The sequence below is a fragment of the Brassica napus genome, chromosome C9 (genome assembly GCF_020379485.1).
Source record: "Brassica napus cultivar Da-Ae chromosome C9, Da-Ae, whole genome shotgun sequence".
NCBI lineage: Eukaryota > Viridiplantae > Streptophyta > Magnoliopsida > Brassicales > Brassicaceae > Brassica > Brassica napus.
In genome coordinates, this window is record NC_063452.1 from 41,523,347 (window position 1) to 41,548,428 (window position 25,082).

Genomic DNA, 25,082 nt, shown 5'->3' on the forward strand with positions numbered 1-25,082 from the left:
TGTGTCCTACTGCAGGTGACTTGTCTAGTCTTGTAGTCTTGTGAAGTCACGGACAGTCTTGTGAAGTCACGGAGGAGGCTTCTTGTGTAGTTGTGAAGTCACGGACAATAACGAGTGGAGGAGGCTTCTTGTGAAGTCACGGACCTGCAAAAGTGAAATGTCTAGTGTTTAAGGCATGTGTAGTGTCTTGTTTGTATGCATATGTCACGGACACACTTCTCATTGTTTATCTATTTTGTAACTCACTTGTATAAATTAGACACGCTTCTCATTGTTATAACAAACACAAGACCATCTCCTCTCTTCTCATTGTTATACAAACACAAGACCATCTCCTCTCTCATTCTCACCAAACCATCTCCTCTCTCATTCTCACCAAACCAAACGAAGTGTCTCTTTATCTGGTTCTCACAAACCAAAATCACTAATCATATGGCTTCATCTTCTTCTCAAAACCTTTTAGATGAAGCTTTTGATGATAGATTTGATGAAATATTTGATCAACGTTTTGATCAAGCCTTTGAAAAACTTGTCATTGGTGGTGATGAAGATGTACGAGGTAGAAAAAGAAAAAAACGACTTTATATCGAAAGAAAAATGGAAAAAGGCAATGAACGTTTATGGAATAATTATTTCAGTGAAACGCCAACGTATCCTGAAAATTATTTTCGACGACGTTTTCGAATGAACAAGCCATTGTTCATACACATTGTTGATCGACTTTCGAACGAAGTTGACTTCTTTCGCCAAAAGAGAGATGGTCTTGGAAGGCTTGGCCTCTCAGCACTCCAAAAGTGTACAGCAGCTATCCGTGTCTTGGCATATGGTACTGCGGCGGATGCGGTCGACGAATACCTCCGGCTCGGTGAAACGACAACTCGGTCATGTGTGGAGAATTTTGTGGAGGGAATAATTTATTTGTTCGGATATGAATACCTACGAAGACCAACACCGGATGATCTTCGACGTCTACTTGATATAGGAGAGTATCGTGGATTTCCCGGGATGATAGGAAGCATCGATTGTATGCATTGGGAGTGGAAGAATTGTCCCACCGCTTGGAAAGGACAATATTCTCGTGGTTCGGGCAAACCAACAATCGTATTAGAGGCAGTTGCTTCATATGATCTCTGGATATGGCATGCGTTTTTCGGACCTCCAAGTACCTTAAATGATATCAATGTTCTTGATCGCTCCCCTGTTTTTGATGACATAATAAAGGGTCAAGCTCCGCAAGTTACCTTCTCGGTTAATGGAAGAGAGTATCATATGGCTTACTATCTCACCGATGGTATTTATCCGAAATGGGCAACTTTTATCCAATCTATTCCAATACCACAAGGACCGAAAGCGGTTTTATTTGCTCAACATCAAGAAGCTGTCCGAAAAGATGTCGAGCGTGCTTTTGGAGTCTTGCAAGCTCGCTTTGCCATCGTTAAAAATCCAGCACTTTTTTTGGATAAAGTCAAAATTAGTAAGATTATGAGGGCATGTATCATACTCCATAATATGATAGTAGAAGACGAACGAGATGGATACACTCAATTTGATCTTTCCGATTTCCAACAAGGAGAAGACAATGGAAGTTCACATGTCGATCTCACGTATTCTACAGATATCCCTACAAATATCGCTAATATGATGGGTGTTCAAACTTGAATTCGTGATCAACAAATGCATGAACAACTGAAAGGTGATTTGGTTGAACATGTGTGGCATAGATTTGGAGGTGATGAAGACAACCAATGAGTTCACATGTTTTTTTCAAATTAATCTCCTTTACTGATCTAATCTTTATTTTAATGTTTTTTTTTAAATCTATGTTTAAAATATTATCTTTTAATATGTTTGATGTAATAAATAAATTTTATCAAAAAAAAAAAATTATTTTTTTAAACATCTCATAATAAACACCTTGCATTGGAAGATCAATATATACAACTTTCTTAATGAAATGCTTAAATTCTACTTAATAATAAAAAAGTGATTAAGCACCCCATTAGGGCTGCTCTGGTTAATACTGCTCTTAGCACTCATTTCTTCACAAAAGTCACCACAAACATAACTGATGCAACGACAAACAGAGAGAGTGATTGAACAAACAAAGAGCTCCCTTTGACTTTTTCAATCCCTAAACCAAATTGACCGTTTGTCCATCAACACGTCCTCGTCAACGTCCATCAAGGATTACCTTTATTAATTCTCACCCAACAATATTATCTTCTATGTTTTTTCTCTTATTACAAGTTACAAAAGACTACATTGCCTAAACACAAAGTATGTGTAGTGATTATGATGAAATGCCCAAAAAATGTGTAACCTAATCATCAATTATACTCTTAGTTTCAAAATTATCATATTGGTGATTGTGAAGGTACTTAATTAACAAGTCGTTTTCAATAATAAACCAAACAAAAAATATCATCCCATCTCTCGTGAACAAGAAGAAGCACAAGAGAGGAGCGTTTCATTTATTTATTCCTAAATTCAGTTCATTTATATATTTTTCTTTTCTTCTCCTTCGTGTCTTCTCTACCACTATACATCCTCCTTAACTTTTCCTTTTTCATGTTCAAATGAATCCAATTCCAAAAAAAGGTTTTCTCTTTCACCTATATAATCCCAACCCATTTCATATAACGTAAAAAAAAACATTATTGGGTTTCATTACAACAACACAAAACATGGGTTTCACTAAAGATCAAGATCGGTTCCGTTCCACGCCTAAGCTTCCTCTGTTTTCATATCCAATGAACATGCCATATGAAACTCCGGGACTAGCTACACCGCCCGTTAACATCGGCGGATCTGTTCCTTTTCTTTGGGAAGAAGCTCCGGGAAAGCCAAAGGCTCGTTCTTCCGTTAGAAAACCGCCGAGGTCGAAACATACCGGAGAAAAAAGAGGAGTCGTGAGAAGCTTGGACCTTCCTCCGAGACTGCTTTTGCCCGGGGAGTCTTGTAAATCGTTTGCGGCAAACGAGCCTTCTCCGACAACTGTTCTCGACGGTCCGTACGATTTGCGTCGACGTTCGCTGTCGCTTCCGAGATCGGCGTATGTAGTCAGGAAGCTGAGAGGTGTTCCGGCACCGGCGCCGGCGAAGGAGAAGAGATTGTTTGGGTCGAGTAGATGGGGAAGTTTCGGGAAATGTAAAGATGTCTCTGAGGGTATATTTGACTTTCCACGTTTTAGAGACGGCGGCTGTGATTGCCGGAGGGATTGGACCGGAGGAGGAAGTGACTTCTCCGGCGACGGCGGCACAAAAGTGAAACTTTTTAGACTAAAAAGGAAAGGAAACCTTTTTAACCTCTCTCATGCAACAAAGTCAGAGTTCTGGGTAAGTTTTGCTTTTTTCAGCTGATTAAATATTCAAAAGTTACATACTTTTTCACAAAATTAATAACCTTTTTCAGTTTTGATGTAAGCTCAGCTATAAAGATTAGTTTTAATTATAATTTATATTCTTGCGACCAAAAAAATATCTTTCATTGTCAAAATCGTATAAATAATTATAAAAGATTTGTTTTTGGTATGAGGAGGAAGTAATCGAGTAACCCAATTATTCGATATTTAAAAATGCAGGAAAGGGTTTACGAAGGGTTTAAGCAAGCGATTCCATGGAGGCGTAAGCAAGAGAATCTGTAAAGGATTTAATTATTCCACTATTTAAATCGAATTTCTCTTAAATTTCTTCGAACTTTATAGTTGATCTACTAATTAATTAGTCGTCTCTTGTTTATATATATATACTACTTTAATAATATGTACAATCTGCTAATGAAAAAACTTATATTATAAATCACAATGAAAATTAGGGGAATATGTATTTTTTGCAGTAAGGAAAAAATGTGAAATGATCGAATTATCAAAATTTTGAATTAAAAAATAAATAAATTGTAGGGATAATGGCAAAGAATTCTTGACCAATAAAATTATAAAAGAGCTACATTCTTGCTTTAAAATACTACTGTATATATTATTCAACCATTTTCTTATAAAAGAGTAAAATTTTCACCCAACGGTGAAAGAGCAGCATATCACCTCTGAAAAAGGTGTAATGAAGTTTTATTTTATATATTGATATATTTATAAAGAAGTTTATTTCTATATCTTTTTTTGGGTAAAATGTATTTCGATATCTTTGTTTATAATGGACAGTTTGGGTAAAATGTATTTCGACATCTTTGTCAAAGTTGTTTAGAAATGGCAGTTTAATTAAGGAGCACAAATTTCAACACATTCATTATATTACTTCATTTTTAAATTTGATCGTAATTTATTCAACTCACCAAACTTGATTTCATTCAACAAAATAATTGATAAACGCGTTTTAGTTCATCATGTAAATGGCTCTAAATACCAAAAGAATGATCCCTAGATATTCTTCTGACCCGAAAAAACTCTAGATTTCCTAGATTTGACCAATTGGGTCACTAGAAAAAAAAAACACCAGTCTAAATAAAATGAAAACATGAATTAGAATTGTGGAGAAATTAAACTCGAAAACAGATTCAATAGTAACCATCGTTGGCAAGTGATTTCTTTCTCTTGTATTTGGCTTTGAAACAAGCTTGCCTCAACTTCTTTGTCCCATCAGTCAGCTCGGCATCAGGTTCTTGCTCTATAAGAACCCTATGTTCCTCCAAATTCTTCACTTCTTGATCCATTCCAACACACTATCACCAAAAACGTATTAGATGTTGTTCTTATTTAATATGAAAACTATTAAATCTCAATATCAAGAAAGCATTAAACCCTAAAATGCAATTGAAATCATATAAGCAAACGTTATTACCTTGAGATTACTAATGAGAGAGTTAAGACTCTTGAGCTTCCGGTGAGGCCACCGGAAGATTTCAAGTTCTCTGCAACGCTTCTTCAATACCGTAAGACCAACGTTAAGTTCTTTTGCCGCTTTCATTATTGGTCTATCAAAGTACTTTCTGATCTCGGACAACTCCAACTTGTCCTGTCTCTTTGCCCTAGTGTTCTTCTTCTTTGAGGCTTTCTTTTCACGTCTCTCGTTGGTACTTGGACAGTGGTTGTTTTGGACAACCAATGGTGAAGAGGAGTCACTTGAGAAGTAAGGTTCTTGAGTTAACATGAGAATATCAGATGATATTGTGTTGTTATTCACTTCAATGTTCTCGAAGAAATCTTCAAAGCTATTGTATTGATACTCAAAATGCAACCCTGGATCTGGTCTTAGATACTCGGTATCTAACAGAGACTCTAGCGGAGGCAACCTTCAGATGGGAAAAATGATTTAAATCCAATTAAAAAAACTCAGAAACGAGGTTACTTGTATAGCAAGAAACGAGTCAAGGGTTTCGAACTTACTTTTCTAGCATGTCGAACAACGAATCCGTTTCATACTGGTTTTCGATTTTCATAGAATCGAGTGGTTGAAGAAATTTAGGATCCATTTCAAGATAATAACTAGCAGAAACAGAGCAGATTAGTTTAGAAGAAAGTACACAAAGGAGACTGTGTTGACGAAGGCATATATAGTCTCTGGAAAGAAAAATTAATGTCCACAGGGAATTGTGTGCAATGTAATGGGAGTTGCGAGTTCCAAAGGGTACAATCATTAATTGAAAGAGATTACCGTGTGACTTGAATTAATTGTGTGATCATGGGGACTGAATTGTTGGTTAGTCAATTCTTCAATGATGCTAAGGATGTAACTTATTTTCTTTTTATTCCTCCAGTCAAAGTCAATGCATGAAGTAGATAACATCTAAATTTCCGAAAATTCGTGATCTATAATTAATGAACGAACTTTCTTTTCCGTATTAGATTATGCCTGTGATTATATGTTATGGTTATAGTGTGCATTACCTTTCAACTTTGGGTTAGGTTCCGATTTAGTTTGGTTAGATTAACTCAGTTTTGATAAAACTTTAACTAAATTTAAACAGAGTTAGTTGGTTTAGTTTGCATTCAATAAAAGTTTATAAACATTTTCAAAATATAATTGAAAATACATTTAATATTGTCATATAGTATAAATTTGAAGAAAATTGAGAAATTAATGAATAAATAAATAAATATATAAACATTTAAGAAAATAATATAAATAATGTCGAGATGATCCAGTGGTAAAAAAAGTGCTTGTAGCCTTCCGTTCCTCGGGTTCGATATGTTGGGAGGAACTATTTAACAAATGCAAAAGTTTTCTGGCATAAAGGTGAAAACACTTTTTTATTTTACCATTCTTTATCAAAAAAAATTCTAAGAAAATAAGTGTTATAGATACGGTAGAAAAATAAATTAATACTAAACGAAGTAAAAAAATTTCATTTATTATACTATTATTTTCGAAATGATTTTTTGCATTCAAGCTTTCACGTTAAAAATTAGAGAGAGTAATATTTTTTATACTCTTAATGAAAATTAAAACCTACAAACTATAAGGTAAATGAAGATGACTATAAGAAAGTTTCTAAACATTAAAGAAATGAAAATACTAACCACCAAGGATTAAAGTCTGTAAGTTGCGAGTTGAAAATACTAACCACTAGGATAAGAGTATATTTGTATATATTATCGATAGTTTCTTTTATATATTTGATCATTTTATTTATATATATAAAATATTTTTTTGTTGTTATTATATAATTTCTTTCCGATGGATCAGATCAATTTTTATTAAAAATAATGGAACAAAACTATAATTAATACATCATGGGTTGATCGGATTGGACATTAAACAAATTATGACATAAAAACCTTATTTTTTCCATCGAACACATTCTTGAAAAAAGTGATCAGTATTGTTTTCACAGTTGAATTATTTTGACTTTTATCGTCCATATGGTTTTGAAAGCTTTCAAATCAACCATCGAATTGATACATGTCATTTTAATGTTGTTATTCGTATACTTAAGGAAAACATACGTTTTTGTAATTTAAAGTCATTTTAAAAAATCCAAAATATAACATATTAGAAAATATCTAACATATAAGAAAAATATAACATATAAGGTGTCCTCATTTTTGTATTTAAAAGCTGTTTTAAAAAAAATATAACATATAAGGTTTCTTCATTTTTGTAATTTAAAGTCATTTAAAAAAATTCAAAATATAACATATAAGAAAAAATCTAATTTTTTTATTATATGGTTAAGGTGATTTTTTATTTTTTTAATAATATAAAATTAAACAAAATGAAGAAGGATGCAAAAAATGTTATCATATCTTTATTATTCATAATCATTAATTGTCATATATATGTAAATCAAATTAGGTAATTTTGTACCTTTTATTTAGGGAAATAATACACATTTTTTATATTTTAGGTTAATATAATGTTCTCTAGTAGACATTAAACAAATTATGACATAAAAACCTTATATTTTCCCTCGAACACATTATTGAAAAAATGAACAGTATTGTTTTCACAGTTGAATTATTTTGACTTTTCTCTTACATATGGTTTTGAAAGCTTTCAAATCAACCATCGAACTGATACATGTCATTTTAATGTTTTTAGTCGTATACTTAAGGAAAACTTACATATTTGTAATTTAAAGTCGTTTTAAAAAATTCAAAATATAACATATAAGAAAAAATCTAACATATAAGAAAAATATAACATATAAGGTGTTCTCATTTTTGTATTTTAAAGTCGTTTAAAAAATATATATATAACATATAAGGTTTCCTCATTTTTGTACTTTAAAGTCATTTTAAAAAATTCAAAATATAACATGTAAGAAAAATCTAATTTTTTATTATATGATTGATGTGATTGTTTATTTTTTTTAATAATATAAAATTAAACAAAAATGAAGAAGGATGCGAAAATTGTTATCAAATCTTTTTTATTCATAATCATTAATTGTCATATATATGTAAATCATATTAGGTAATTCTGTAGCTTTTATTTAAGGAAAGAATACATACTTCTTATATTTTAGGTTAATATAATGTACTATAGTGGACATTAAACAAATAATGACATAAAAACCTTATTTTTTCCATCGAACACATTCTTGAAAAAAGTGAACAGAATTATTTTCACAGTTAAATTATTTTGACTTTTCTCTTCCATATGGTTTTGAAAGCTTTCAAATCAACCATCGAATTGATACATGTCATTTTAATGTTTTTAGTCGTATACTTAAGAAAAACTTAAATTTTTGTAGTTTAAAGTCGTTTTAAAAAAATCAAAATATAACATATAAGAAAATTCTAACATATAAGAAAAATATAACATATAAGGTGTCCTCATTTTTGTATTTTAAAGTCGTTTTAAGAAAATTTATATAACATATAAGGTTTCCTCACTTTTGTAATTTAAAATAATTTTAAAAAATTCAAAATATAACATATAAGAAAAAAATCTAATTTTTTTATTATATTGTTAATGTGATTGTTTATTTTTTTTAATAATATAAATTTAAACAAAAATGAAGAAGGATGCAACAATTGTTATCAAATCTTTATTATTCATAATCATTAATTGTCGTATATATGTAAATCATATTAGGTAATTTCGTAGCTTTTATTTAAGGAAAGAATACACACTTCCTATATTTTAGGTTAATATAATGTTCTCTAGTGTTATATAATTATGGAATAATGTGACACCATTAGATTAAACTATACTTTATATTAGATGCTCTAGAATTCTTTGAAATGGAATTTAGAAGGCATTTAGAGTGTCACCTAGGATTTGAGGGTTTTTTTAATTAATACAAAATTAAGGTTCTAATTTTTCAAATGCTTCTCAATTAATATATAGGGGATTTGATTTTCTATGAATCGTTTTTTTTTTTGGTTTTTGACATGTTAATCTTTTAATTTTATCGGAGTGACAAGTATTACAATCCACAGTTACTATAAGAGAAAATGAATAGGATAACACTACAAAAGTTTTTGTCATAAATATAGCTTATAAGAATAAAAATGATCAAAATAACACTTAATATTTTATCAAAAGAGATAAATATACACTTATACTCTAATGATAAATTAATTTAGACTTTAAGGTTTAGAGTTAAGGGGTGGGGTTTATGATTTAGGATTTAGGATTTAGAGTTTAGGGTTTAGTGTTTAGAGTTTAGGGTTTAGGGCTTAGGGTTTAGAGTTTAGGGGTGGGGTTTAGGGTTTAGGGTTTAGAGTTAATGGGTGGTGTTTAGGATTTAGGGTTTAGGGTTTAGGATTTAGGGTTTAGGGTTTAGAGTTTAGGTTTTAGGGTTTAGAGTCGGGGAGTAGGGTTTTGGGATAAGATTTCAAATTTTGAATAATAAAAAAAATTTAAATTTTTCAAAAGATAAATTGCTATTTTGGTCAATTTAGTTTTTGAGGGCTATTTTTGTTACATAAACTTAGAAATGTGCTATTTTGGAGATTTACCGTTACTATAATGCAAATAATTCGTAGATAAAAACTGATGACAGTGCCGACCACGGAAGAAAGCGAAGGAAACATGGGCTTCCGACTGTTGGAAGCTTACAAATATTTTCGGCCAATTTATAACTCAATTTTCACTTAGTCTAGCGGCAAAACGCTAATCTTCTTCACATAAGAGGTTATGTGTTTCAATATCCAGGTTGTACATTTTCTATTTTCATTTATACTGGCAAAAAAAAATTTTGGTTGTGCTTCCAGTCCAACAAAATTCTGGGCCGGTACCACTGATGAGAGGTGACAAAAAAATGTAGTGAACAATAACGGCGGAACCATAGAAAGATTCAGATCAAGATTCAAATAGAAAACCATAGTGAAATTGAACAGCCACATCTTCATGGGATCGTAAGATTCTAATCTCAACAGCGATGAAGAAACTCTATGTTTTGCGGTCAACCCACTAACCCCTGACCGGGTTTGAACCGCCCACCCACAAACCTCATGGGTCAGACCCGCCAGTTTATGGATTTATATGTCCAAGCCTACTCCTTTGCGGATCTTTATGGGCTCAACCCGCAGACCACGGCCTGTATTGATATCTTTAGGTCCACCGGTGCCATATACAATAAGACTTTGGGAAAAATAATCATTATCCGCAGACGCCGCCCTGTTTAATTGTAGGGCGATTTGAAAAATTCAAACTGCGGTTGAATGTATTTTATACCAGGTGGAAAAGAAAATAATATCTATAGCGAAATGACGACAATTTGGGCGATTTTCTGCGACAGTTTCTTTTTTCTCTCTACGAGTGATTGTCCGGCCGTTTTTCCTGTTTCTAGGGCACGATGCGTCGGTTTTTCTCCACTAAGCAAGATCTTTGGTGGTTTCAGTACGTCGGTATTTAAGGATCACTCTTAGCATTGAAGATGAACCGGTGGCTCTTCATCCTTATGTGTGCGTTCAAGCAGCGGCTATCAATCGATTCTCGTTGGTGGTTGTTCCCATTAACCGAAGAAAACAGAATCTTCGTGCTATGATCAATCAATATCCTTGTGTTTGGGGGCGTGGATTCAGTCGTCGGTCGTATCATCGCAGCAAATCGTGTCCAATTTATATTCCAATCTGAGGAGGCGATGCTTTCTGTCCTTCATCGTTCCCCTTGGTCGTTTGCGGAATGGATGATCTCTGTTCATCGTTGGTATCCAAATATTGATAGTGAAGAACTCAGGATCATTCCGTTCTGTGTTCAAATTTGTGGTATTCCTCTTCAATTTCTTACTCGTCCGATGATTGAGATGTAGGAGGAATTTTGGCTCTGGTATTTGATGTGGATTTTGATGAAAACTCTACAAGATATGATTTTGTGCGGGTCCAGTTGTTCTGGAATGTTGATAATCCTCATTGATTCCAGTGCAATTTCCAGTTCTCTGCAGATGTCAATACCCTACTCTCCTTCAAGCATGAGAGGCTTCGAAGTTTCTGTCAAATGTGTGGTCACCTATCACATGAGCGACATGATTGTCCCTTAGGATTTGATGATGATCAGCCTCCGGCGGCATCAGATGATGACAATGATGATGACGGTGATGATACAGATTGCGATGATGATGATGGGTCGGATCCTCATGAAATGCTGGTGCTGCTAACACTGAAGGCTATTTGGGTGAGGCTCCTGGTGATGATAATTCTCAGGAACAAATTGAGAAAGGTTTAAAGAGAAAGCGTGTAGGATCCTCTGAAATAGATCATCAAGAGTCAGTCATGGGTGAGGCTTCTGATGCTCCTTTTACTCCTCGGGTGCTTGGTGATTTCTCCTCGGAAGAACAGTTCTAGCGTCTCGCTCCGATGGCTGAAATACATGTGGAATTTGATAGAAGAATGAGACCAGAGCGAACGCCGCGAAAGTATAATTTCATTGAGAATCTCCTGGCTGGATCTTCCTCTCAAGTTGCTCCTTTGGATATGGAAGGTCAGGTTGACGAGGATGAGGATGATGATGATGATGACGATCATATTATCTTGGAAATAAAGGAACGTTGTGGTGCTGGTTCAATTTTTGGCCAGTATGGTTCCTTCATACGCGTTAATAATCCTTTTCTATCCCTAGCTGAAGAACTTGATGTGTCTCAGATTGAGTATCCTGGTAACTCCTCTGCTCTGAAGCGGTCAAGACCAGAATATATGGTGGTGGATAAGTATCAAGTTGGGAAGGAGATCATCTCGTTAGAGTTTTACGATCTTCATAAGATCAGTGAGGATTATGGTGAGGAAGAGCTTATTTCGGGAGCTACTAACCCAATAGACAGAGGAGCGGTGGGCCTGGTTCTACCACCCGTTCAATGAGAGTCAAGGTTTGGAACTGTCGGGGCTTAGGACAACACCTCACAGTTCGACGTCTTAAAGAAATGCAAAGGTTGTATGTCCCTGACTTGTTGTTCCTCATTGAAACCAAGCTGAAAAATGATTAAGTTCGCGATATTGGTGTATATTTGGAGTTTGAGCAGATGGTTTTAGTTCCATCAGATGGTCTTAGTGGTGGTTTAGCTGTATTTTGGAAATCTTATGTTTTTGTTTCATGTATTTCCAGTAATTCCAGACTTGTTGATTTGGCTGTTCAATATAAATCCTTTAAGTATTACCTCTCATGTGTATATGGTCATCCCGTTCCTAAGTTTAGGAATCAGTTGTGGGAAAGGCTTCAACGTATAACCGTCAACAGATCAGGACCTTAGATGATTTGTGGTGATTGTAATGAAATAGTTGATCCTGCGGAGAAGAAATGTGGTCGTATAAGGCAAGTTAGTAGTTGTATAGACTTCAATAATATGCTAAAAGCCTGGGATATGAAAGATGTTCCTTTTATAGGTAACACATTCATATGGGTAAGAAGAAAGAGAAGGGAGATTGCGGAGTGTTGTTTAGATCGGGTTATGGTCAATTCAGAATGGCGAAGACAATTTCTGGTTAGTGAGACTGAGTTCTTAGAGATGGATGAATCGGATCACAGACCTATGATCATTACTATTGATTATGTGCAGAGAGAACATAAGGGATGGTTTCGGTATGATAAACATTTAGTTGAGAAAATAGATTTTGTTGATACTATTTCATCGGCCTGGAATCAGACTCAGATTATGGAAGACTGGAATAAAAAAACTTGATTATTGTTGTGGTGAAATGGTTATATGGAAATGAAGGAATCACGCCAAATCTTCAGTTCAGATTCAAGAAATTAGAGATAAGATTGATCACGCCTCGAGAGACTGTGCTGTATTTATAGAGGTGGTTAATGAGTACCATAGAGATTTGAATAAAGCTTATCGTGATGAGGAGAAATTTTGGAGATTGAAGAGTCGTAATAAGTGGCTCAATTTGGGAGATCGTAACTCTCGGTTCTATCATGGGGTTACTAAAGCCAGAAGAAGTAGGAATAATATCAAAGGAATGCATGAATCAATGGGATTATGCATACTAAATATGAAGCGATAGCTCAAATAGCTGAAGATTATTTTGTTACTATGTATTGTACTTCAATGTGATGCAGGGTAATGATGTTCTTCCTCATATTCAACGAAATGTTACTTCTGAGATGAACATAATCTTACTGAAAGAAGTGACTGATGATGAGATAAAGAATACAATTTCATGATTGGATCTGAACGAGTGCCGGGTCCAGATGGGTTTACAACTTCCATTTATCATTAGTTTTGGGATACTATTGCATCTGATGTTTGTTGGATGGTTAGAAGTTTTTTTGCAACATGAATTATGGAAGAAGGTATCAATCATACTCATATTTGTTTGATTCCAAATTTCCGGGGGCGTCAGATATGAGCAATTACCGTCCTATTAGTCTATGTTCAGTGGCATACAAGTTGATCTCAAAGATTATGTGCCAACGTCTTCAGCAATGTTTAGCTAGTATTATTTCAGAATCTCAAGCTGCTTTCGTTCCTCGACGAAAAATATCTGATAACATTTTGGTGGCCCATGAATTAGTGTCAGCTTTGTATTCTAAAATTGATTGCTCTTACCAATATGTAGCAGTCAAAGCTGATATAAGCAAAGCTGATATAAGCAAGAATGGTCTTTTTTGGAAGCTACAATGACTCAGCTAGGATTTGATTCTCGATGGGTGGCGTTAACAATGGAATGTGTTTGGCCTGTTTCTAATTCAGTTTTAATTGACGGTCTACCGTATGGAAACATTAAACCTTCACGAGGTCTGCGTCAGGGTGATTCTATGTCTCCATATCTATTTTTTCTATGTGGAAGTGCTTAGTCAAATGCTTGATTGGGCTCAGATTACTAATAAGATGCAAGGTATGAGATTGGCAAGAAGGTGTCCAAGAGTTTTACATCTTTTTTTGCTGATGATTCATTATTCTTCTGTCATGCAATGTTGGAGGATGTCAATTGTTTGGCGTCAATATTTGATCAATATGAAAAGATATCAAGACAGAAGGTGAACTATGATAAGTCATCGATCATATTTGGTAAACAGATTCAGCAAGATGTTCGTTCTCAGATCCATCAAATTTTGAAGATATAAACAATTGGGGGAGGTGGAAGATATTTGGGTTTACCAGAATAGTTTAGTCGTAGTAAGGTTTCTGATTTCTAGGGAGTTGTTCAGAGTGTAAAGAATCAAATACAACTATGGTATAATCAATAGTTATCTCCTGGCAAGGATATATTGATAAAATCTGTTCTTCAAGCAAATCCAGTTTATCCTATGAGCTGTTCTCTACTTCCAAAAACAGTGTGTGATGAAGTCAACTCTCTCTTATCTGGATTCTGGTGGGGTCAGAATGAAGTCAAAAGGAAAATATCTTGGATATCATGAAATAAAATGTGTCTACTTAAAAAAGGAGGTATGGATTTTCGTGATTTGAGAGCGTTTAATGTGGCTATTCTAGCTAAGCAGGCCTGAAAGATTATGCAGAATCCTGATTCATTGCTTGCAAGAGTATATAAAGGAAGATACTATAACTCGTCGACATGTTTACAGTCAACAAGTTCAACTAGTTCTTCGTATGGATGAAAATCCATTCAAGAGTGTAAAAATCTTTTAAAGAAAAGTTTACTTATGCAAGTAGGGGATGGGTGTAATATACGAGTTTGGGAGGATTGTTGGATTTCAGTTACTCCTCCTAAGAGATTGGTGTCCCCGTGTACTTATCCAAACATGAAGGTGTCAGAGTTCATTGATAGTGCTAATGCAACTTGGAAAGGGGATAAGTTGAATGCGTTCCTGCTACCTGAAGAGGTTGAGCTAATAAAAGCTATCAGGTTATCAAAACAAAATCAATGTGATTAGTATATTTGGCCTTACACTACAGATTTGAAATATACAGTTAAATCAGGATACTGGACAGCTACTTATGACTTTATAGAAGAAGAAATTATAGCTCCAGATGGATCCTTAGTACTAAAGCACATATTTGGAAGTAGAAATCCTTCCTAAGATTCAACATTTCCTATTGAAAGCTATTTATGGTGCCATGCCTACATATGTGCAACTTTGCTTAAGAGGAATCGATACTGATCCTACTTGTCAGAGATGTTGTGTGGAAGAGGAGACTATTAATCATGTTCTCTTTATTTGCCCTCAAGCGCAAGCCACTTGGAGATGTTCAGGTTTACCATTCTTGAATTTTCAATCCCAGGACCTAGAAGAAAATATATCATCTCTATTTGCTCTTATGAATAGTACAAACATTCCAACTATCTCTTGGGTGTTATGGTATATTTGGAAATCTATGAATGAACTTCTTTTTGCTAAAAGAAATGTTCATCTAATGGAGGATATCTTTATAGCAGTTGAAACCAATGATGAGTGGATCTCATTTTATGTCAGTACTAAATCAAAATTGGGAAATGCCATAAAGCGTTATACTTGGGAAACTCCTTCCCTGGGATGGTTTAAGTGTAATTTTGATTGTAGTTTCAGAAAAGAAATTGGTATTGCTGGTGTTGGATGGATTGTTAGAAATGAGAATAGATTGTTTATGTGTGCTGGTATGGTTAGGATTCATAATGTACTATCTGCATTACAAGGAGAAGCTTTGGGTTTTCTATTTGCAATGCAACAAGTCTGGAGGAGATAGTCTTGAAATCGATCGCATAGTCAATCGTGTGGTACTTCAACATGTTCAACTTGGAAATATGCTCCATGATATACGGCATTGGATGTCTTTATTATCGGAGTGTTCTTTAAGTCCGGTCAACCGAGAAAGAAACCGAGAAAAAAAATGAGCAGCTGATGTATTATCAAAACAAATATTAGATGATCCTCAAGATGTAATTAGTTTTTCAATTTCTCCTATATAATTGCTTGATTACTTGTATTGGCCGTGTAAAATTTACATATCAATGAAATGTTGTTCTAAAAAAAATATATATATATATATATATATTTTTCTCACTTCTCAGATTAATTAGTCACCACCATAATAGTCCAATGTTTGATTAACGCTTCAATAACCGAATTGCAGCAGGGAAATAAGAAAGAATCAAACTTCTTGTTTCACACTGGTGTTTTACTTTTGCCCAAATTCTTGAATGGTTCTTGTGGCGAGAGAAAGAACGTCTACAAACGCAGAGAACGATGCTCGGAGAAACCTCGCCTCTAATGCCTCAAAGTGCCTGTACAGTTATCCGGTGAAGAAAAATAATTAAAAACTAGTAAAGAAGTATGATGATGAAAGGACTCTGAGAAACTCACACAGAAAGCTTGTTGTCTGATACCGACATAACTCTTCTCACTTTATCAGGCTGCAACTGCAAAATATTGGTTGCAACACAAAAACAATTCAGTGAAATGAAAAAAAACATGTAACGTGTGTAGGGAAATCGAACTTCTTATTCTTATATTGGTAGAAAAATGTCAAACCTCTTTATCAACGTCTAACGTTGTGTATACAATCAAAGCATGTTCTTCTGATTCGAAATTCACATCCAATTTACTGCAAATTTGGGGGAAAACAAACTCTGTCACATACAATCCCTAGCTTCAGTCAATCTCTTATTGAATAAAAATCCAATTTTGTTCGTGTCATTACAATGTAAACGTAGATATTATGGTGCAATCCTAAACCAATCTCTAAGCTAAACCAATCTCTAAGAAGGAAGTTTAGAAAGCTATAATTAACCTAATTGAGCGGAGACAAGGTCGTATTGCCGTCTATGAGTAAAGATGGGAACTTTGAAGTTTAGATCAAAGAAACTCCTTTCAGTTGTGGCAAACCAAAGATTTCAATAATCGAATCAGTATGTTCTAACATCAGATACAGAGCAACCCAGAAAGCTAAGAACCCAAATCAGAGAAGATGATTCATAAGATTTAAGTAAGAGAAGTTACCAGCTAAAATCCCAACCTTGGTTAGAAGGAGCACTTGCAGTTGCAGGGACAGTCGCAGCCATTCGTTTTTTTTTTTTTTTTTTTTTTTGCAGCTTTCTTCCTTTCGTCGCCAATAGAGGTTTTAGCCAAGAAAAAATTGAAAGCTTTGTTTCGACAAAAAATAACAGAGAAGCTGAGGGTTCGAGTGGGCTACAAAAAAAAGGTTTAATGGGCTTTCGGCCCAAAAATTCTCACTGCAATATAACTTGGCCGAAATACCCTTTACCCGTAAACAATGGTGTCATGAAAAGTATATGCCATGGGAATATTTTTGCATGAAGGAATATTACCAGAATCTCGTCTACGGTCTTACTCATTTTTGCTATCTCTTCGTTCTCTCTCCATCTCTCTCAAAGCTTTTTCTATTGTTATGAAGATTAAAACAGTTCAGCTAGACATCATCGTTCACGATCACGAGAGATAATGCTTTCCAGCTTTGGTTTCAGACAAAAGCAGTATACCACCAGGCATGTTCTCTTCTCACCTCTTTGTTTTGTTTCTTTTGTACATATTAACTAGCTCGTCTTTGTTCGTAATCTCATAACAAAAAAATTGTTCAAGTACTAGAAGCTTAGCTTCATATACTCAACATATATATTGTTTTCATGAAACCTAGAATATTTTAGCATTAAATTGTTTTCCAGTTAGTGGTTAATCTTATCCTCGTATCAAAAGATCTTGGCGTTTAACCCTCTTTATACAGAGATATATAACCATAGTCTGCAGAAACTTAATCAGAAACTTGTGTATGTTATATAGGAGGGGAGGTACACAGACAACATTTAAAGTCTCAGTTGAGGTTAAGTCTTGTCTTTACAATAGTACATTTCGATCCGAGGTAAATAGAATATAACAAAATGTTTCTCTCTCTACACAAGTACATATCAACAGTTTGTATTAATCTCTCTTCCTTGTAATAGCAGCATCTCCTTCTCTAGCGTCTGTACGTTTCACCAGCTTGATCACTGAAGCACTGCATAGTTGGTCTGTACCAAAACTCTGTCAAAAGCTGAAAGAGAAGGCAGATTACAATGAGTGTAGTTGCTAAAGTTCTATCTTGGCATTGTTAAGCAGTCAGGAGCTTACCCGTGTATGAATTGAAGTGTGAGAGGTTTGTTGGTTATGTAAGAGAAGGACCAACTTTGATGGGTTTCACCACCCTCAAAGCTCTTCTTGCATACTCATAAACCAACACCAGAAGCCCGAAGAGGAAAAGTAGACAGCGATGAAACTTTTCCACTATGAAATGTGAAGGAGAAGCGGCACTCTTGCCTTCTGATGAGCTTCTAATAAGTGATATTCTCCTCTGGAAATAACCTGAAAGAGAACAAAAGAGAGCAAGCAAATACTGATGTCAGTCTCAGAACAACATTCAAAGAAGAAGACCTATGGTCTTAAACAATGGATGAATTGTGTATTTCTATACCGGGATCTTCCATGGCGAGGTTAGTCCAATCAGTTGCTGTTTTTTTCACTCCTGACGCTTTGATTAACTCAAGAAGAGATTTATTAACCTGTAAATTGATCAGTGAGGTATGTTAATCATTTCTCACAGGTTTTGGGGGGATAGAGATACGGCTAAGAGCAAGACATTTTTTCTCTCTCTCTACCACCATATTATAGCACAAGAGCCTGGTAAGTCTTTATACTTATTATAGCTGACAAGTTAGGTATCATTATGATTGCTTGCAATGGTTGATCAGTTACTACAGCAGTCGAGAGTTCTTCCTAATATGCTCACTGAGACTTTCTCCATATAATATGATTAAATCAGTTTATCAAATTCATAGTCAACTCACTCTTATTTTCAGATTAGTATGATTCTATTTCAGTCTTTTATATCTTTTCTGTTAAGTTGTGGTATGATAAGCATAAACATTAACTGCAGATTAAAGGAGATAAGGGACAACAAAGACGCATTAGCGACCAAGTCTTTGCAATACATCAGAGATGCAAGAGAGACAGAGACGTTAAGACACTAGTAAATAGGACAGAACAGTACCTCCTCTGTTCTCTCGTGGCTTACAAGATGGCCTCCATGAAGATCAACCATTCTAGCGACAGGGTATAGCCTCTGTGCCAGTCTTCTCGCGTGACATATCTGAGCAATGACATCATGTCTGCATATAAACCCACCACACACGCTCAATTTAATTGTTCGTATAGGTAGAAGATTCTTTCTTTAATTCTAACTTCATCTGTGTCCACATACCTTCCATGAATGACTGAGACAAGAAATCCAGCAGAGCGGATCCGTTCAGTCTCTGGTGTTGTGATCTTGTGTAACCAACAAGCGTTAAGTTGGCCGTCAAGCCCGTCCTTTGACTGCATTCCAGTTTCTGATATTCCTTTTACATATTGCTGCAAATTTGCATCTCTTCAAACATTAGTTCCCTTAGATCACAACATCATTAGTCAAATGAATGATTTATATGTCTGCATTATCAAACCAGTGTGCTCACCTCATATAGGACATCCTTCCTTGTGTTGGTGCCTATGCGTTCTTTTAGGTAATCCTGCATATATATATATATAAACAGCATAAGAACTTAACCTCCTCACAATTTTCCTCTAGAGAGTAGTACATCACAGAGAGTTTTATAGCCAAATCATTCTGCTAGCATCTCCAAGACCAATAATAATATGATTCAATTTCTCAATCTATGCATCGCTCATAACAACCACAACAGAGAAAAAACAGCATCGGACTTTGCATAGAAAGAAAATTGCAGTAAAACATTTTCCAAACTCCAATCATCAGATTTATTTACAACCGCTCTATGTCAAAAAAAACTTTGTTCTTATAAAATTTTCAGCACATCAAAAGAAGATCTCTCCACCTGTGAATAATGTGTATCCAAATCAACTTTAGCTCTTTGTTGAGGGGTCTTTGCCATCCAGAAACGTATCGCAATGGAAAGAGTTAGCCGGTCAAGCTGAACACAGAGAAACAAAAAAGGCTAAAATCAGATTTGTATCCAAATGAAACAGTATATGTCTGTCACAGAAACCAATTACAAAAGAACAACTACTTATCTTTACACAAAGAAATCAACAGATTCAACAACACGTATGAACAAAAGTCATTGCTATCAAAGAAGAAGATTGAAGAAATAGAGCCGTGTGTTTCATCCAAGTATTACCTTGGGGAAGCACTCGAAACCTCCACCTGTAACGTTAAGCAACGCAAGAGAAAGAACCCGTTCAGGAACCATTGCAGCTAACTTGCAAGCTACCATAGCTCCTGTTGAATCCACAAACACAACAATAAGAAGGAAGACATAAAACGTATCAGTCAAAACGTCACTTGAATGATCAAAGGAGTTACCCATAGAGTGGCCAATTACGTGAGCCTTCTCCCATCCCAAATGATCCAACAAACTAATCGAATCCTTGGCCATTATAGTTGTTCTGCAAAGCACAAATCAAAGCAAACAAAACCAACTTCACAACTGATGGATGAATCGAAGAAGTAAAGGAACATAAAGCACAAAGCATAGGTTATTCACTATGGAGAGTCCTCACGTGTAGTCAGATTTGTGGGTGGGCACGGAGCTTCGACCCATACCACGATTGTCGAAGGCGCAGACCTCCATGCCTTGGCCGCTTCCTGAATCATCATCGGAAACGATTCCGTCGTCGTCGTTGGGTTGATCCGTTCCCGTCAAGCCCTTGATTTGAGGTCCCCACGATTCATGGGTTCCGGCTAAACCTGCACAAAAAGAGGAAACCTTTGAGAATTTCATCGGAAACCCAATTGAAATCAAGCTCGGAGATCGAGAGAGAGAGACCTATGATGAGAAGAGCTCTGGAAGGACCATGACCGTAGGTTCTGTAGAATATCTTGACGCCGGCATTGTTAAGCGTCGTTTCTGCGTCTACGTGTTCTTTCACAACCTCGCAATACGGCATCGTTTAACGATTATCTTCCTCTTGGAAAATTGGGTGGGATTCGGCGGATTCAGCAACCGGAATAAGAAAATGAAGAACAGATATGACTTTTTCTTTTTTTCTCTATAAATGGACGGCGATTGGTTTGGTGGTTTGGTTCGGTTTAGTTGCGGGTGGGGTAAGCGACTGCCACGTGGGACTGGTCGGGATGATGGCTTGGTAATACCTGAAAAAAGTCAACGGTCAAATTTGACATAAAACAGTTGAGACTATTCAAAAACATTGGTTTTGGTATTAATACGCAACTGTTTAAGAAATAATTATAAAAAGATTGTCCTCTTATCCCCCAAGTGGTCTTTAAATCATCACCACTACAGATGTCCATTTGTAATTTTGTTTTGTTGCTCATAGTCGGTTGATACACCGACTTTGTTTCACTAGAAATACATATACTCTCCTATTGTAACAAATATAAATCTGAGTACAAAAGTTATTCTCTCTTTTGAGTCAACATCACTCTCAACTTATCTCTCTCTTTTTCACGTGATTCCATCCAAAACACAAAAGAATATAATATTGTAATTATTAATACATATATATATATATATATGTCTCACCTCTTATTATACAACACGTTATAAGCACGAGCTCTCATATATCGGTGAATTCTATCAATCCGGAAGCTCTGACCAATCGAAAACCAGCTGAGGTAATGTTTAATTTATGTATTTCCATATACTTAATTTATTTAAATTTTATTATTGTTCTAGAGTGAGAGGCTAGGCCTTCTCCGTTTATTTTTCGGGATGATAGGCGCTGCCTTCCCTGACTGATCGTTATGGTAGGCTATGTCTTCACGATCAGAGAAACGCGTGGTAGGCTTTGCCTCCGTGAATAAAAGAAAATGTCAAAAATGGTAGACTAAGTCTCCTCGGACCTTGAAAAAAGTAAAAGTCAAAATGGTAAACCATGTCTCCTCAGATTTTGAAAAATGATCAATATGGTACTCTATGACTCCTCGGATCATGTGGTAGGCTAAGCCTCCTAATTTTATTTATGCTATTTAAATTCCTGCAATTTAAATTTATGCAATTTAAGTTTATGCTTTTATTTTATGCCTTTAATTTATGCATTTAAATTATGCATTTAAATTCCCGCCTTTACTATATTTATATATTATTCTATGAATATAGTTATCATGTCGAATTTGACAAAGCTCAAAATTAATGCCATGGATATTACGGGAAATAATTATATGACCTGGGCAGTGGGTGCAAAGATGCACCTGAGAGGAAACTAGTTTTTGGAAACCATCGATAGTTCAAAAACGGTGTCGGATGAGAAAAAGGCAAAAGCCATGATATTTTTACGACACCACATCCATGATAGTTTAAAGGATGAATATATTACGAAAGAGGATCCTTGTGATCTCTGGAAATCTTTCAAAGAGAGGTTTGGTCACCAGAAATATGTGATCTTACTGAAAGCTAAACACGAGTGGATCCATCTCCGGTTCTAGGATTACAAAAGTGTTAGTGAGTTTAATTCTGCGATGTTCGGAATTACTTCGAGGAAGATGTTATGTGGAGAGAAAATAAGTGATTATGATATGATCGAGAAAACTCTCTCCATGTTCCATCCTGAAGATGTAATCATGCAGCAACAATACCGAGTGAATGGATATACCCGTTATTTGGAGTTGATGCAAGTCCTCCTTGTAGTGGAGCAGAATAATCAACTCCTGACTTTAAACCATCAAGCTCGTCCCACTGGATCTGCTTCATTCCCGGAAGCGAATGTTGCATCATCCAGTTATGATAATAGGAGAGGACGAGGTCGTGGACGTGGTGGAAACCGTTATCATGGTCGTGGAAGAAGATTTCGTCCCTATGATGAAAGAAATAATAAAGACTTCCACGAAAATGAAAAGTCTGAAAAAGACCGGGATGATAAATGGCAAACGGGAAAGGTTTGCTACAGATGCGGCATGAAAGGTCATTGGGTACGTAACTGTCGTACGCCAAAACATTTAGCCGATCTGTATAGAGAATCCCAAAAGGGAAAAGAGAAAGGAAGAGGTGAAACTAACTTCATCTCTGATGAACCCGTGCCATCCTTTCATGGGTTAAATGATGATACTCATCTCGACGTATCAGACTTTCTGGTTGAGCCAAAGAGTATCGATGAGTGATAGAATCAATGTGATATAAGTTTACTGTATATATTATCTATATCTTTTGTTGTAAGATATATGTTATGTTTGTTATGTTTCATGTTTAATAATATATGTTTATGAATATTTTAAATTCAGAAAGAATGCCAAACTTTGAGACCATGGATGGAGATTTGTATTTGGCAGATAGTGCGTCAACGCACACGATAATTAAAGATAAGAAATATTTCTCTAGTCTCAAAATAAGAGATTACGCTGGAAGCGTAAGTACAATATATGGTAATGCAAAGATTATTATGGGCTCTGGAAGAGTAAAATTTTCAATGCCAGGGGGAACGATATTTGAAATAAGTGATGCATTGTACTCCCCTGAGTCTCATAGAAACTTGTTAAGTTTTAAGGATATCCGAAGAAATGGATATCATATTGAGACTATGAGTAAAGATGGCATTGAATTTCTTCGCGATAAGTCCGAGAGGAAACATATATTGGAAGAGTTAAGAATATTATCCTCTGGAATATATTGTACGAAAATAACCATGACTGAGTCCTATGCCGTGGTAAACATGAAGTTTACTGATACTTTTAAAATCTGGCATGAGAGGCTAGGACATCCTGGTTCAGTTATGATGAGAAAGATAGTGCAAAATTCGAATGGCCATCCGTTGAAAAACGGAATTTTTTTGCAAATGGGCGAGTTTACATGTAATGCATGTTCTCAAGGAAAACTTATAACTCGGGCATCACCAGTAAAAGTAGGCAATGAATCACCAATATTTTTGAAAAGAATACATGGTGATATATGTGGGCCGATCCACCCACCGTGCGGACCATTTAAGTATTTCATGGTATTGATTGACGCATCTAGTAGATGGTCAAATGTGTCTCTTTTGACGACACGAAATACGGTTTTCGCAAAATTCATTGCCCAGATAATAAAGCTGAGAACGCAGTTCTCAGAGTATGCCATTAAGAAAGTAAGGCTTGATAATGCTGGTGAATTTACATCGCAAGCCTTTGATGATTATTGTATGTCAATGGGGATTGATGTGGAGCATCCAGTTCTCCATGTGCATACACAAAATGGCATGGCCGAGTCATTGATAAAACGGTTGCAGTTGATTGCAAGACCGTTAGTCTGGAGAACAAAGCTCTCAATTTATCTATGGGGACATGCTATATTGCATGCGGCTGCACTGGTTCGGTTAAGACCGAGTGCATATCATAAGTACTCCCCATTACAATTGGCATCTGAGCAAGAGCCAGATGTATCCCATCTCCGTATCTTTGGGTGTGCGGTCTATGTTCCGATAGCACCACCACAAAGAACAAAAATGGGCCCACAAAAAAGTTTGGGAATATATGTGGGTTATACGTCACCAAGTATAATAAGATATCTGGAACCAGTAACTGGTGATATGTTTACGGCAAGGTTTGCAGATTTCCATTTTAATGAGGATGAATTTCCAGCGTTAGGGGGAGGAATTAGAGAAATTCCTAAAGAGATTACTTGGTGTACACCGTCGTTGTTACACCTTGATCTCCCTACAAATCAAAGAGAGCTGGAGGTTCAGAAAATTGTGCATTTGCATAATTTGGCAAACCAGTTACCAGATGCGTTCACATATACAAGAAGGGTGACGAAATCTTGTATACCCGCTGAAAATGTTCCATCAAGAGTTGATGTTCCTAAAGAACAAACTGACGGAAATAAAATGAATGAACCTAAGGTTCAGTTAAAGAGGGGGAGGCCAGCGGGTTCTAAAGATAAAAATCCCCGGAAGAAAAAGAAATTGGATGAGCAAAATAGTAAGGTTCCAGAAGAACCTGATATTGAAAGATGTCTGAAAGAAGACATAAATGGAAAGATTCCAAAAGAGCCTGTTAGTGAAAAATGTCTGAAAGAAGGCATAGATAAAGATGATCCAGATGACGAGAATGGAACAGAAAAGTATGAGATTTCCATTAACTACGTCCGAGATGAAAAGTTATGGATCAAAAATAAGATAAAAGATGTTGATGGAATGTTTTTTTTTTTCTGTGTCCAAAGAGATTGATCATGAAAATGATGATCCCGATCCAAGGTCCATTTTAGAATGTCAAAAAAGACATGATTGGGAGGAGTGGAAGAAGGCAATTCAAATTGAATTACTCTCCCTAAATAAAAGGAATGTCTTTGGACCTATAGTCATAACGCCTGAGAATATATATCTTGTTGGGTATAAGTGGGTATTCGTGAAAAAAATAAATGAAAAGAATGA

At 35.5% G+C, this 25,082-nt stretch overlaps 4 protein-coding genes across 4 annotated transcripts; 2 read left to right on the forward strand and 2 right to left on the reverse strand.

Moving 5' to 3' along the window:
• Positions 1–2,456: 2,456 nt before the first annotated feature.
• On the forward strand, positions 2,457–3,809 carry BNAC09G29070D (uncharacterized protein At4g00950). Its single transcript, XM_013813174.3, has 2 exons — positions 2,457–3,335; positions 3,581–3,809. The coding sequence occupies exons 1-2, from the start codon at positions 2,685–2,687 to the stop codon at positions 3,641–3,643; spliced, it is 714 nt and encodes a 237-aa protein (XP_013668628.1). The 5' UTR covers positions 2,457–2,684; the 3' UTR covers positions 3,644–3,809.
• A 700-nt stretch (positions 3,810–4,509) lies between these two features.
• Positions 4,510–5,424, reverse strand: LOC106372922 (protein RKD4). Its single transcript, XM_013813182.3, has 3 exons — positions 5,339–5,424; positions 4,794–5,244; positions 4,510–4,674 (listed from the first exon to the last, which is right to left on the reverse strand). Exons 1-3 carry the CDS (start codon positions 5,422–5,424, stop codon positions 4,510–4,512), a joined length of 702 nt encoding a protein of 233 aa, XP_013668636.1.
• A 12,127-nt stretch (positions 5,425–17,551) lies between these two features.
• Positions 17,552–21,224, reverse strand: LOC106372930 (putative carbamate hydrolase RutD). The gene is made up of 11 exons (XM_013813188.3): positions 20,549–21,224; positions 20,283–20,469; positions 20,086–20,168; positions 19,901–20,001; positions 19,598–19,693; positions 19,220–19,273; positions 18,970–19,118; positions 18,760–18,877; positions 18,184–18,271; positions 17,844–18,074; positions 17,552–17,766 (listed from the first exon to the last, which is right to left on the reverse strand). Exons 1-10 carry the CDS (start codon positions 20,667–20,669, stop codon positions 17,878–17,880), a joined length of 1,194 nt encoding a protein of 397 aa, XP_013668642.1. The 5' UTR covers positions 20,670–21,224; the 3' UTR covers positions 17,552–17,766; positions 17,844–17,877.
• A 976-nt stretch (positions 21,225–22,200) lies between these two features.
• On the forward strand, positions 22,201–22,839 carry LOC106357017. The gene has a single exon (XM_013796713.1). The coding sequence runs from the start codon at positions 22,201–22,203 to the stop codon at positions 22,837–22,839; it is 639 nt and encodes a 212-aa protein (XP_013652167.1).
• Positions 22,840–25,082: the final 2,243 nt, after the last annotated feature.